The following is a 16,515-nucleotide window of genomic DNA, read 5'->3' on the forward strand; positions in this document are numbered from 1 at the left end:
AGGTCTACCTTAAGAGTCTACGTCATGTAGGTCTCAGTACCACACTGGAGGTCTACCCTTACAGAGTCTACTGTCATTGTAGGTCTCAGTAACACACTGGAGGTCTACCCTTACAGAGTCTACTGTCATTGTAGGTCTCAGTAACACACTGGAGGTCTACCCTTACAGAGTCTACTGTCATTGTAGGTCTCAGTAACACACTGGAGGTCTACCCTTACAGAGTCTACTGTCATTGTAGGTCTCAGTAACCTCTATCTGAATGTCCACCCTTACAGAGTCTACTGTCATTGTAGTCCTCAGTACCACACTGGAGGTCTACCCTTACAGAGTCTACTGTCATTGTAGGTCTCAGTACCACACTGGAGGTCTACCCTTACAGAGCCTACTGTCATTGTAGGTCTCAGTACCACACTGGAGGTCTACCCTTACAGAGCCTACTGTCATTGTAGGTCTCAGTAACACACTGGAGGTCTACCCTTACAGAGTCTACTGTCATTGTAGGTCTCAGTAACACACTGGAGGTCTACCCTTACAGAGTCTACTGTCATTGTAGGTCTCAGTAACACACTGGAGGTCTACCCTTACAGAGCCTACTGTCATTGTAGGTCTCAGTAACACACTGGAGGTCTACCCTTACAGAGCCTACTGTCATTGTAGGTCTCAGTAACACATAGGATGCCTTGAAACATTATTATGTCAGAATTACAGTACACTGTCTCACTTAAAAACATCATTCATTCCAGGCATTGTTCATGTTACACAACACATGAAAAGTGAAATTGGACAATCACCAAGTGCTGACTAATAGCCACGCATTACACTGCTGTGTCAGACTAGCATGGGTACAGGGAGGAGTGACACTCCAGTTGGATGCATGTACATCCAGCAACAATTTTTATCAGAGAAGAATGCTTGAGCATGTAATATTTTGTAACGTTTCTATTTTCATAACAATTAATGGTTAGTATTTGCTGACTCAGCATGATCACATTGTATTAACTGCATGGTACATTTTATATATTACTGCATCTCAATTTTGCTTAGTTTTTAAGACATTTAACTATAAGGATTAAAAATATAATTTCTGATCTGAATTACAGTGTAGGAATAGAATCCGAGTATTGAATGTAATGCGAATGATTCAATTATTAGACTTGGTACATGGGCCTCATATGACTAAGGAAAAAGTCACTCCATTGAGGAAACAGGGATGATCTTAACAAATACTTGCTGTATCCAATGCAACATTTGGGACATTAATTTCTCTCCTCTATACACATGTAAAGCATTAGGAATACACCACTATGGCCTTGGTTGGGTGTCTGATGAAATGAGGAAGTTTATGGTCTAGACAATTAGTAGATGTACAAATGCATCATCTAGGTAGGCATGGTCAGTATAATGTGAACTGGTGGAGTGGTCAGTTCAATGTGACCTGGTGGAGTGGTCAGTATAATGTGAACTGGTGGAGTGGTCAGTTCAATGTGACCTGGTGGAGTGGTCAGTATAATGTGACCTGGTGGAGTGGTCAGTTCAATGTGACCTGGTGGAGTGGTCAGTATAATGTGACCTGGTGGAGTGGTCAGTTCAATGTGACCTGGTGGAGTGGTCAGTATAATGTGACCTGGTGGAGTGGTCAGTTCAATGTGACCTGGTGGAGTGGTCAGTATAATGTGACCTGGTGGAGTGGTCAGTTCAATGTGACCTGGTGGAGTGGTCAGTATAATGTGAGCTGGTGGAGTGGTCAGTATAATGTGAGCTGGTTGAGTGGTCAGTATAATGTGAGCTGGTGGAGTGGTCAGTATAATGTGAGATGGTGGAGTGGTCAGTATAATGTGAACTGGTGGAGTGGTCAGTGTAATGTGAGCTGGTGGAGTGGTCAGTATAATGTGACCTGGTGGAGTGGTCAGTATAATGTGACCTGGTGGAGTGGTCAGTATAATGTGAGATGGTGGAGTGGTCAGTATAATGTGAGATGGTGGAGTGGTCAGTATAATGTGACCTGGTGGAGTGGTCAGTATAATGTGACCTGGTGGAGTGGTCAGTATAATGTGACCTGGTGGAGTGGTCAGTATAATGTGACCTGGTGGAGTGGTCAGTATAATGTGAGATGGTGGAGTGGTCAGTACAATGTGACCTGGTGGAGTGGTCAGTATAATGTGACCTGGTGGAGTCGTCAGTATAAAAAAGGGAATGACCTTTGACTCAGGCCCCATCAACTAATGACAGAGAATGACCTTTGACTTAGGTCCAATCATCCATGGAAAGGATATGACTTTTGACTTAGGCCATATATATATGACCTTTACTGTTGTAAAGACATAGCAAAATTGTATATCTGAGGTTGGTCAATGAGAAGGTCAGGGGGTTACAAAACTTTCAGTTATTTGTATCAGTTTTGTTGTGACCAGGTGTTAGTGAGTGAGACTATCTTTGTACATTATTTTGCATGCTGAATACAGCCAAGTGGTAATGTGACCCAGGCGTTGCTGAGACTGAAACTATCTCCATACATGACTTTGTTTATATCACTTATTCTATAATCTATGTGTGGATCGACTGCCAAGAATGTTCTGGCTGTTTTGGTTTTCTGTTTGAGTGTTGGGCTTTCAACTTTCTGCATGAATACCAGTCCCAACATCTTAAGTCTGCATCTGTTTCATCACAAATACATTTATCTCTGTATATAACTCATTACACATCAAACATACCAGAGTAGATATTCATGAATTATATAACTGAAAAGCTAGCATGAATTCATGATTCCAGTTCAATTACATAATAATTTAACAGAAATTGATAATTTCTATCCACCTATGTCAGTTGGTTTAGAGATACAGGCACGGTGGTCTAGAGGTAGGATGTAAGGCTACATGACGGAAGGGTCGTGACTGAAGGGTCGTGACTTAAGGGTCGTGACGGAAGGGTTGCTAGTTCGAGTCCAGGCACCACACTGTGTTGTATCCTTGAACAAAATACTTTACTCTGTTCTGTTCCAGTCAACTTGGCTGTAAATGAGTATGTGGCAGGGCAGTACAAGAAATGTCAGTTGTAAGCTATTAACACTGAAATGGAAACTGACCAGATTCCATTGGAAATTATATTTTACAGGGCACTGGTTATGTTGTATATGATAATATATAAACAGTTTCGTTTTTGGTTTTATTCATCCTATTTTACAATATCTATGATGGCCATGTACCCTGTTTTACCCTAATTTTTGATGAACATGTACCCTATATTTGATGGCCATGTACCCTATATTTGATGGCCATGTACCCTATTTTGATGGCCATGTACCCTATATTTGATGGCCATGTACCCTATATTTGATGGCCATGTACCCTATATTTGATGGCCATGTACCCTATATTTGATGGCCATGTACCCTATATTTGATGGTCATGTACCCTATATTTGATGGCCATGTACCCTATATTTGATGGCCATGTACCCTATATTTGACGGCCATGTACCCTATATTTGATGGTCATGTACCCTATTTTGATGGCCATGTACCCTATATTTGATGGCCATGTACCCTATATTTGATGGCCATGTACCCTATATTTGATGGCCATGTACCCTATATTTGATGGCCATGTACCCTATATTTGATGGCCATGTACCCTATATTTGATGGCCATGTACCCTATATTTGATGGCCATATACCCTATATTTGATGGCCATGTACCCTATATTTGATGGCCATGTACCCTATATTTGATGGCCATGTACCCTATTTTGATGGCCATGTACCCTATATTTGATGGTCATGTACCCTATTTTGATTGCCATGTACCCTATATTTGATGGCCATGTACCCTATATTTGATGGCCATGTACCCTATTTTTGATGGCCATGTACCCTATATTTGATGGCCATGTACCCTATTTTGATGGCCCTATTTTTGATGGCCATGTACCCTGTTTGCAATTCTTTGTCTGGAACACCTAGTATGCTGATCCCCCCCCCCCCCCCCCCCCCCAACCCCAACCCCAACCCCCCCCCCCTAAATTAGTTGTTTTTTATGTTTTATATTGACATTTAAAAGTATGAGAATTCATAATTACACTCCAAACCACTTATTTGATTATGACTAAACATATGTAATTTCAATCAACGCGATGCGGTCTCACAAACTGCAGTATGCTTAAATTTCAGAACCTGGAGAACCCTACAGAGTACATAATAAATGTGATAAACATACAGAGCTATTCTTTGTTGTCTTTACCTCAGACTATAAACCAAAATCCCTAACCTGTGTTAAGCGACCACCTGTTTTATGTGACCTTTTTGGCAGGTTTCCCTTGGAAAGTCACATAAGACAGATTTGACTGTAATGCTACATATTTTCATACTTTTATATAAAATTCTATATAATAATATGTAATTGATTTTGTTTTCTGTAAGGTAATGGTCTCAACCTTTATTAATCACACTTAATGAACGGTTATTTTAATGGCCAATATATGGGAAAAAAGGATTTGGCCTGAGTCGTTGCTTCTTCAGAGGCAGTCCATCGTTGGCACCCCTCTCTCGGCTTTGATCGAGTTGCCTGTTAACATTTCACTAGTTTGGCCTACAGGAGTTCGTGTTTGGCAAGATTCTTCAGACAGGAAGAAGTGGCCTATATTTGGGGCAGAATCAAGCTTATTTGTGGACACAGGGTTTTTTAGATACTGCAATGGAAAGGAAAACTTCCCTATACTCACCATGGCTAACTGCTCTGCTAGCTCCATTTGGTCCATGGTGGCTGCAACAAAAAACAACTGAAGTTAAATTGAAAATAGTGCACCCATCTAGACACTCAGTACATGTCATTTGGAACAACTGTAACACTACAGGAATGATTAATGTCAATCGCATAATTAAATTAAATTTTTCAATAGATCAGCTGTCATATCTAATATATAGAATACATGTGTGTAGTGTAATTACTGTAGACATTGGTAACATATATTTATACATGACTGTCGTGAGGGCAAGCTTGTTGGACCAAATGCATATAACCATAACAAATAAGACAGACAACCAAGTTTAGAATGAAATTGGCCGTTTATTATATATAAACGACAGACCTGGAAATATGGATTTCCAAGCCTGAACCAACATTTAGTACATAACAAAACATTTGGTCCTAGGTGGGGATAAAAAACGCCCAACCTAGAGTAGATAGAATACAAAAGGAGTCACAGCTCCTATTAAGAAATATACTATGAACGGAAGGAGGAGGGGGTGGAGGCGGATTAAAACAATCTTCCTGAATATATGTAAATAAAACCAGACTGACCTGCTCTGATTGTTCCTCGATTTTCTTTGTTTGTTTTCTGTGCGTAATTGCGCATGCGTAAATATCTTAGTATGACCTCTTGACCATATCCCCCTTCCGTATACAACGCGCGAAATTTAAAGTGATCCAAAATGTGGTAAAATATATAATTCATAAACATAACTATACAATAACAGCTCCTAGCATGTATAAAGTACATTAAAATGTTATTTTAATTATCATTTATACATGACTGTCGTGAGGGCAAGCTTGTTGGACCAAATGCATATAACCATAACAAATAAGACAGACAACCAAGTTTAGAATGAAATTGGCCGTTTATTATATATAAACGACAGACCTGGAAATATGGATTTCCAAGCCTGAACCAACATTTAGTACATAACAAAACATTTGGTCCTAGGTGGGGATAAAAAACGCCACAATGTTGTGCTAGGGAAATTTTCGGGAATTTCCTGGAATTTCCAGAACAACATACCCCACCCGAAGTTTAAAGTGTAACAAATATGGTAATTCTCAATTGAGATGATACCATGCAAGAAACATTAAACTGAATTTAAATTCCGCTGAATAAAACCTGCTGATAAGTGTGCTTAATTCCCCGGAGTGTATCACAGTACTACAGTGGCCTTGTACTGGAGAATGGACCGAATTCCCCGGAGTGTATCACAGTACTACAGTGGCCTTGTACTGGAGAATGGACCCAGCATGTGACACATCAGGGACTGACAGGTGCTTGTCTTCAATTAATGACAACTGTCCTACTACTGTGTGTATAAACCTTATAAAAACTAACAGACCTGTAGACTGAAATGTACCATAATATATATATATATACTACCATGTCTATTGTCTGATCGGCAGTGTATATATACAAATGTACAGCCTTCATATGTACAGTATTGTGAATCCAGACTTGATGAACTTTGATATTTTCACAAATGAAAATGCAAAGTGCACAGGTGAATAATATGACAACAAATTCATATACATGTACCATGTACTCTAAAATCTTGAAAATAAGACAGTTTTGGAAACCAGCTTGCTGGGTATTGCTAAAGCAATATATATGTCCCCATACTGATCACTGCTAAAAATAGTAAGTGACCTTGACCTTGACCCAAAAACCCTGAAAATTGAATTTGATCAGAAGCTACTCATACTGAAGATACATACCAACTTTCACCAACATAACTTGAAGCATGGCTTAGAAAAAAGTGGAAAACTGAGTGACGATCGACAGACAGACGGGGAGAAAACCTATAGTCCCCTGCGGTTTCACTGGAAGGGTACTAATAAGCATGTTTTGAAAATATACGTTTTAGTAACAAGAACAAGTAATTGAACAAATGCAAAATTAAAAAAGATTCTCAAGTTGTTTTTTTTACATATTTAACCCTTGTTATCATGAAAATAGATCAGGGTCATTCATATATGGAAATTTTACACCTCTCCGTACTATGTGTACATATACCAGAAAAAAAGTATACTCAAGATGCTATGAAATTTCAGGAAATTAATTCTCAACAAGTTTGACATTTTGATATGACCTTGACAATATTTCAAGGTCAAGGTGAAGAAACTTTAAAGCATTCCATCCTTTAAGAACCAGCGTGGCAAAGTAATAGCTCAGAGTATCTTGAGAATTGGTCATGTTTGTTCATACGAGGGCAATTTATTTCACTCTATTCCAGGTACCTCATAGCCAATTATCAGTATCAAAGTGGATGGATGGATGGATGAGGCAACAAAGGATCCCTTGCCAATTGAGCTAAAAGATATTTCCAAAATAAACTGCACAACACCCATACAGCATTCGTCTTGTTGCTAACGATATCTTTATTTTGAGTATGCCTTGTAAATAAATTGATCTCGAATCAAGCCATGGAATCTTTAATGTAAAAGCAGCTGCTTAGGAAACAAAGTAACATGTCAGCCACGAGTGTACCGAATTATCAGAACTCATACAATTATATGTCTGGCCTTTATGATCACAAAGATTTGCTCTTCAGTAACATCTAAGTAAATGCAGCTATCTTGATGATTTTGAAAATTAACAGGTGTACAAAACTGAATCTACAAGTTATCGCTAGACTATCAGTCCATGTATCTTCTGACTGTTCCAGTCTATACATACTAATCCACTATGTACTCCATATAATGCTGTATATCGTCTCTGTTCATGATCAGTTTTCATCCCTTAATCGTGTTAATGCCCATAGTCGACCGAGTCTCTTAGGTAGACAGCTGCTCGGGTTTACATTTAAGACTTTGTGTCTTTAGGTTTGGTCTAAAATTTCATTATTGATCTAGTAATTATGAGGTCAGAATTAATCATTTGCAAATTGGGAGTTTTATTTCCAGAATATAAAATGTTGTACAAAATGTATTTCTTTAATTAAAATGTATTACAAAAATGAAAGTTGAACAAGATGTCAGGAAAACATGAGCAACTGAGACAAGACGTATGGATAAAATTAAAATACTGATCAAAATATTGAATCACAATTGCTTCTGTCACACAGATCTACATATTGTCAATTACAAAGTGCAAAAACATTTGTGAGGGAGGAGTTTGTGGTCAAAATTAAGTTTACGCTGGATAGATCTCAGAGTCTGTGCTTATATAGCAGCTACTTATTTCTTAATACGAGCGACTTTATATATGAACATGTACTGGCCACAGTGATAAATCTATCAATATGCCAGTTCCTTAACAAAAGCACCACAAACGGATGCATAATACATCTGTGTGACCTTTCCAAATATTAAAAAAAAACTGAAATTATTTTCCAAAATTAAATCCATATTGTTGTTGTTAGACCCCACACAATATCACATGATCTAACTTAACTGTCCACTGATGAAACTTGCACCTAAACTTGAACTGGAAGGACGGATGGACAGACGGATGGACAGACGGTAGTACAGACAGACGGACAGCTGTAGATGCTATTTCATGACATACCTGTCGAACTTCACAGGTATATAAAAAAACTTGCAATTAAAGACTGACATCAACTACATCAAGCACTGGAGTCCTTAAAAACTTAACTGGTTTCATGGTTCTTGAATTCACGGCCCTGACTTGGCACAAATTTGCAATCTTTATGTATTATAGAATTTCCAACGCACAGTTCATAAATATATATATTGTATATGTATCAAAAAATCTTTAATATATATATGGAGAACGGGTTGGAAAGTTGTGCCAAGTCCCTGGGCTCTGTCACTTATTCTATTTGGTAACCAAACTCTAGTGTAGTTCTATAATAAATGCACCTACATGTGTGCAGGTCTATATAACCCCATTCATTTTCTGGATATAATTATAGGTGTGTGTAGTATACATACATTAAAGTCTGTCAGCAGTCTGAATCAATATCCCTCCATAGAGAACAAATTCCTCCAATAAGTTCTACTGTAAGACCATTTTGTACTGTTGACCTACTCTTCTGAGTGTTACTAGTAATGCACCTGTTTAGTGGTGTCAATGAGCCAGTCCTATAGTGCTGACAACAATACTATCACAACAATAGTCTGATGTGTGACCAGATTCAGTGTGACACAGGCCAACATTCCTCACCATATGCCTCCACACAATGTAACAAAATCTGGAGTCATTAAACAGACGTCCTAGGTTCAAGTCGATGCCCTTATAAACTCCCTACAAAGTGACATAGTAAAATCCCCTATCTCCGCCCCTCCTCACTATTTATTCGCCATCTCTGACTCCTTGTTACAGAGGAAGGATTGCTTTTGTTTGCCAAATCAATTATCATACCTTAAAGTTAATTATACATGCAGTGTTTCCTGTAAAAGTAACATGAACAATTCATTTGTAGATTTTAATAAGGATTTCTTTTTTAAATAAATTGAAATAATTTAGCTTTCCAAAATTTAAAAAAAATGGAGTGCTCATCTCTTTTCAGGATAACAAGCTAATTACAATTGAACATTAATTAACGTACATATACTTGTTATGTAGCTGTAAAATATCTCAATCCCACCATTGTCACAATATCCCACCACTGTCACAATATCACAATCCCACCACTGTCACAATATCTCAATCCAACCATTGTCACAATATCTCAATCCCACCACTGTCACAATATCCCACTAGTGTCACAATATCTCAATCCCACCACTGTCACAATATCCCACTACTGTCACAATATCACAATCCCACCACTGTCACAATATTTCAATCCCACCACTGTCACAATATCTCAATCCCACCACTGTCACAATATCTCAATCCCACCACTGTCACAATATCTCAATCCCACCACTGTCACAATATCTCAATCCCACCGTCACAATATCTCAATCCCACCGTCACAATATCACAATCCCACCACTGTCACAATATCTCAATCCCACCACTGTCACAATATCCCACCACTGTCACAATATCTCAATCCCACCACTGTCACAATATCACAATCCAACCACTGTCACAATATCTCAATCCCACCACTGTCACAATATCTCAATCACACCACTGTTACAATATCTCAATCCCACCAAAGTCACAATATCTCAATCCCACCGTCACAATATCTCACCACTGTCACAATATCTCAATCCCACCACTGTCACAATATCCCACCACCGTCACAATATCACAATCCCACCACTGTCACAATATCTCAATCCAACCATTGTCACAATATCTCAATCCAACCACTGCCACAATATCCCACCACTGTTACAATATCTCAATCCCACCAAAGTCACAATATCTCAATCCCACCGTCACAATATCTCAATCCAACCACTGTCACAATATCCCACCACTGTCACAATATCTCAATCCCACCACTGTCACAATATCTCAATCCCACCACTGTCACAATATCTCAATCCCACCACTGTCACAATATCCCAATCCCACCACTGTCACAATATCCCACCACCATCACAATATCTCAATCCAACCACTGTCACAATATCCCACCACTGTCACAATATCTCAATCCCACCACTGTCACAATATCTCAATCCCACCACTGTCACAATATCTCAATCCCACCACTGTCACAATATCTCAATCCCACCGTCACAATATCACAATCCCACCACTGTCACAATATCTCAATCCCACCACTGTCACAATATCCCACCACCGTCACAATATCTCAATCCCACCACTGTCACAATATATCAATCCCACCACTGTCACAATATCCCACCACTGTCACAATATCTCAATCCCACCACTGTCACAATATCTCAATCCCACCACTGTCACAATATCTCAATCCCACCACTGTCACAATATCTCAATCACACCACTGTCACAATATCTCAATCCCACCACTGTCACAATATCCCACCACTGTCACAATATCCCACCACTGTCACAATATCTCAATCCCACCACTGTCACAATATCTCAATCCCACCACTGTCACAATATCCCACCACTGTCACAATATCTCAATCCCACCACTGTCACAATATCCCACCACTGTCACAATATCTCAATCCAACCACTGTCACAATATCTCAATCCCACCACTGTCACAATATCTCAATCACACCACTGTTACAATATATCAATCCCACCAAAGTCACAATATCTCAATCCCACCGTCACAATATCTCAATCCAACCACTGCCACAATATCCCACCACTGTCACAATATCCCAATCCCACCACTGTCACAATATCCCACCACCGTCACAATATCTCAATCCCACCACTGTCACAATATCTCAATCCCACCACTGTCACAATATCTCAATCCCACCACTGTCACAATATCTCAATCCCACCACTGTCACAATATCTCAATCCCACCACTGTCACAAAATCTCAATCCCACCACTGTCACAATATCTCAATCCCACCACTGTCACAATATCTCAATCCCACCACTGTCACAATATCCCACCACTGTCACAATATCTCAATCCCACCACTGTCACAATATCTCAATCCCACCACTGTCACAATATCTCAATCCCACCACTGTCACAATATCTCAATCCCACCACTGTCACAATATCTCAATCCCACCACCGTCACAATATCTCAATCCCACCACTGTCACAATATCTCAATCCTACCACCGTCACAATATCTCAATCCCACCACTGTCACAATATCTCAATCCCACCACTGTCACAATATCTCAATCCACCACTGTCACAATATCCACACTCACAGTCACAATATCTCAATCCCACCACTGTCACAATATCTCAATCCCACCACTGTCACAATATCTCAATCCAACCACTGTCACAATATCCCACCACTGTCACAATATCTCAATCCCACCACTGTCACAATATCTCAATCCCACCACCGTCACAATATCTCAATCCCACCACTGTCACAATATCTCAATCCCACCACTGTCACAATATCCCAATCCAACCACTGTCACAATATCTCAATCCCACCACTGTCACAATATCTCAATCCCACCACTGTCACAATATCCCAATCCACCACTGTCACAATATCTCAATCCCACCACTGTCACAATATCTCAATCCCACCACTGTCACAATATCTCAATCCCACCACTGTCACAATATCTCAATCCCACCACTGTCACAATATCTCAATCCCACCGTCACAATATCTCAATCCAACCACTGCCACAATATCCCACCACTGTCACAATATCCCAATCCCACCACTGTCACAATATCTCAATCCCACCACTGTCACAATATCTCAATCCCACCACTGTCACAATATCCCACCACTGTCACAATATCTCAATCCCACTACTGTCACAATATCTCAATCCCACCACTGTCACAATATCTCAATCCCACCACTGTCACAATATCTCAATCCCACCACTGTCACAATATCTCAATCCCACCACTGTCACAATATCCCACCACTGTCACAATATCTCAATCCCACCACTGTCACAATATCCCACCACTGTCACAATATCTCAATCCCACCACTGTCACAATATCTCAATCCCACCACTGTCACAATATCTCAATCCCACCACTGTCACAATATCTCAATCCAACCACTGTCATAATATCCCACCACTGTCACAATATCTCAATCCCACCACTGTCACAATATCTCAATCCCACCACCGTCACAATATCTCAATCCCACCACTGTCACAATATCTCAATCCCACCACTGTCACAATATCACAATCCCACCACTGTCACAATATCCCAATCCCACCACTGTCACAATATCTCAATCCCACCACTGTCACAATATCCCAATCCAACCACTGTCACAATATCTCAATCCCACCACTGTCACAATATCCCAATCCCACCACTGTCACAATATCCCAATCCAACCACTGTCACAATATCTCAATCCCACCACTGTCACAATATCTCAATCCCACCACTGTCACAATATCTCAATCCCACCACTGTCACAATATCTCAATCCCACCACTGTCACAATATCTCAATCCCACCGTCACAATATCTCAATCCAACCACTGCCACAATATCCCACCACTGTCACAATATCCCAATCCCACCACTGTCACAATATCTCAATCCCACCACTGTCACAATATCTCAATCCCACTACTGTCACAATATCTCAATCCCACCACTGTTACAATATCCCACCACTATCACAATATTCCACCACTGTCACAATATCTCAATCCCACCAAAGTCACAATATCTCAACCCCATCACCTGGCTGTAATCAAACTGTAATAAACGGAGGTGCCACTCAGTCCAACATTAAACCAATTATTTTCCCTCCTGACTTGGAGTGATGTAAATATAGCTCAATTATAACAAATTCCTCATAAACAACTTATAAATGTCCATGTAGCTGAATAAAGGTGTGATTCTAAAACTTCACAAATGAGGTACAGTATAGTTAGTGATGTTCCTAGTGCATAAGGAAGTACCTTGAACTACAAGACCTATTACTCATATAAACATCTTTAACACTCATATGTATACTTCATTTAAAATTCAATATCTAAAGCTTCATAATATGACTTCAAACAGATACAATAAAATGGTTCTATAGACATTTATACTAACAAAGACATCCATTTCTGACACAAATTGCCATGGTGAACTCATTGAGGTAAGCTAAGATCAGTTTAGATACCTGTAACAGATACCTGTAACAGATCAATATAGATACCTGTAACAGATACCTGTAACAGATCAGTATAGATACCTGTAACAGATACCTGTAACAGATCAGTATAGATACCTGTAACAGATACCTGTAAAAGATACCTGTAACTGATTAGTATAGATACCTGTAACAGATCAGTATAGATACCTGTAACAGATCAGTATAGATACCTGTAACAGATACCTGTAACATATCAGTATAGATACCTGTAACAGATACCTGTAACAGATCAATATAGATACCTGTAACAGATCAGTATAGATACCTGTAACAGATCAGTATAGATACCTGTAACAGATCAGTATAGATACCTGTAACACATCAGTATAGATACCTGTAACAGATCAGTATAGATACCTGTAACATATCAGTATAGATACCTGTAACAGATCAGTATAGACACCTGTAACAGATCAGTATAGATACCTGTAACAGATCAGTATAGATACCTGTAACACATCAGTATAGATACCTGTAACACATCAGTATAGATACCTGTAACAGATCAGTATAGATACCTGTAACAGATCAGTATAGACACCTGTAACAGATCAGTATAGATACCTGTAACAGATCAGTATAGATACCTGTAACATATCAGTATAGATACCTGTAACAGATCAGTATAGATACCTGTAACAGATACCTGTACCAGATCAGTATAGATACCTGTAACACATCAGTATAGATACCTGTAACAGATCAGTATAGATACCTGTAGCAGATAAGTATAGATACCTGTAACAGATACCTGTAAAAGATACCTGTAACTGATTAGTATAGATACCTGTAACAGATACCTGTAACAGATCAGTATAGATACCTGTTACAGATCAGTATAGATACCTGTAACAGATCAGTATAGATACATGTAACAGATCAGTATAGATACCTGTAACAGATACCTGTAACAGATCAGTATAGATACCTGTAACAGATACCTGTAACAGATACCTGGAACAGATCAGTATAGATACCTGTAACAGATCAGTATAGATACCTGTAACAGATCAGTATAGATACCTGTAACAGATCAGTATAGATACCTGTAACAGATCAGTATAGATACCTGTAACAGATCAGTATAGATACCTGTAACATATCAGTATAGATACCTGTAACAGATCAGTATAGATACCTGTAACAGATACCTGTACCAGATCAGTATAGATACCTGTAACACATCAGTATAGATACCTGTAACAGATCAGTATAGATACCTGTAGCAGATAAGTATAGATACCTGTAACAGATACCTGTAAAAGATACCTGTAACTGATTAGTATAGATACCTGTAACAGATACCTGTAACAGATCAGTATAGATACCTGTTACAGATCAGTATAGATACATGTAACAGATCAGTATAGATACCTGTAACAGATACCTGTAACAGATCAGTATAGATACCTGTAACAGATACCTGTAACAGATACCTGTAACAGATACCTGGAACAGATCAGTATAGATACCTGTAACAGATCAGTATAGATACCTGTAACAGATCAGTATAGATACCTGTAACAGATCAGTATAGATACCTGTAACAGATCAGTATAGATACCTGTAACAGATCAGTATAGATACCTGTAACAGATCAGTATAGATACATGTAACAGATACCTGTAACAGATACCTGTAACAGATACATGGAACAGATCAGTATAGATACCTGTAACAGATCAGTATAGATACCTGTAACAGATCAGTATAGATACCTGTAACAGATCAGTATAGATACCTGTAACAGATCAGTATAGATACCTGTAACAGATACCTGTAACATATCAGTATAGATACCTGTAACAGATCAGTATAGATACCTGTAACAGATCAGTATAGATACCTGTAACAGATCAGTATAGATACCTGTAACAGATCAGTATAGATACCTGTAACAGATACCAAAAGTTCCAAGCCCCCGTTTCCCAAATCAGTACAGGCCAACATGACAACTGTTCAATGGTGGTAGTATGTAAGTGTAATTGTGAAAGTTTTGACTACTGTATAGAACATATCTATGTGTGTACCAATACTTGGACACAATGCAACAATAATGTCTTAAATATATGTTATATGGGATTACAGGTTATACAGGGTTTGGTTTAGACAGGTGTGTGGGTATCTATCTACACAGGTGTAGAGTTTACAACTTACCTGTGACAAGACTGTCTGATTCACTCATTGTATTGATCAGCTTGCCCAATATCTTGCATGAAGATCAAATATCAGTAAGTGTACACAGTATGATCACATAGCACACATAACTCCCAATATAAACACACGTTCCTCACAAATATTCCAAGGAAGGAAAAAACTTAACTGTATTCCATACCAGTCCATTTGTTTGTGGCATCAGTCAACCAACTGTCTTTATATAATACACGTGTGGTTTACACACATAAATTAAATGCGTGCCCCAACCACACATGGTCATGGAATTTAAACACTGGATCAAAACCAAATGTTGATAATTTCCATCTGTATGTAGACAGGCCACGTTTCCTTTTCAGTTCTTTATAAACCTGTCCATCCTGTTAGTTTCCTGAATCCCATAAAGTGTCAAAGGACATATAAACCAAACTGTCCCGTCGGAAATCTTCTAATAACCGCTACTCTAGGTATAAATCCATGGCCAGGTATACCCACTGAAAACCGCACGTCTCCAACGACTGTATATACTCTAATCCATACTGGTTAGCTTACTCCGACACAAGAAACTCGGGACCTACTGTGTCTAGCACAAGGGGCCAACTGTTGTCGGAACACAATCCTTCATCACACACAAAATCTGACGACAGCTTGCAACAACAGTCGATCGTATTTACTAATAAATCGCGGGCGTGTTTAAACTTTCATTCCACACACGTCTATTTGTTCTATAAGTAAGTATTTAGTAGATAAACAGTGTTATTGTTGGACAATAGTCGACACAGAGTTAATTCATGTATCAGATTACCTTGCCCATTCAACAATCCTGGTCAATCCTAAAACATATTATCCATCTTTATCAAAAGTATTAAAACCCACCGACCTTTTGAACGAATTAGATTCGAGTCCTCATTCCTTAGAAGTGCTGTTGCACGGCTCTT

The 16,515-nt window shown here is 39.0% G+C and overlaps 1 protein-coding gene across 1 annotated transcript in view; it reads right to left on the reverse strand.

Annotated features, from left to right (window-relative positions):
• LOC117324110 overlaps positions 1–16,515 on the reverse strand; it is a 75,343-nt gene that overhangs the window by 50,356 nt on the left and 8,472 nt on the right. The window contains 1 exon segment of the mRNA XM_033879776.1: positions 4,718–4,758. Coding sequence (XP_033735667.1) covers positions 4,718–4,758 — 41 coding nt within the window.

The sequence above is a fragment of the Pecten maximus genome, chromosome 3 (genome assembly GCF_902652985.1).
Source record: "Pecten maximus chromosome 3, xPecMax1.1, whole genome shotgun sequence".
Classification (NCBI taxonomy): Eukaryota; Metazoa; Mollusca; class Bivalvia; order Pectinida; family Pectinidae; genus Pecten; species Pecten maximus.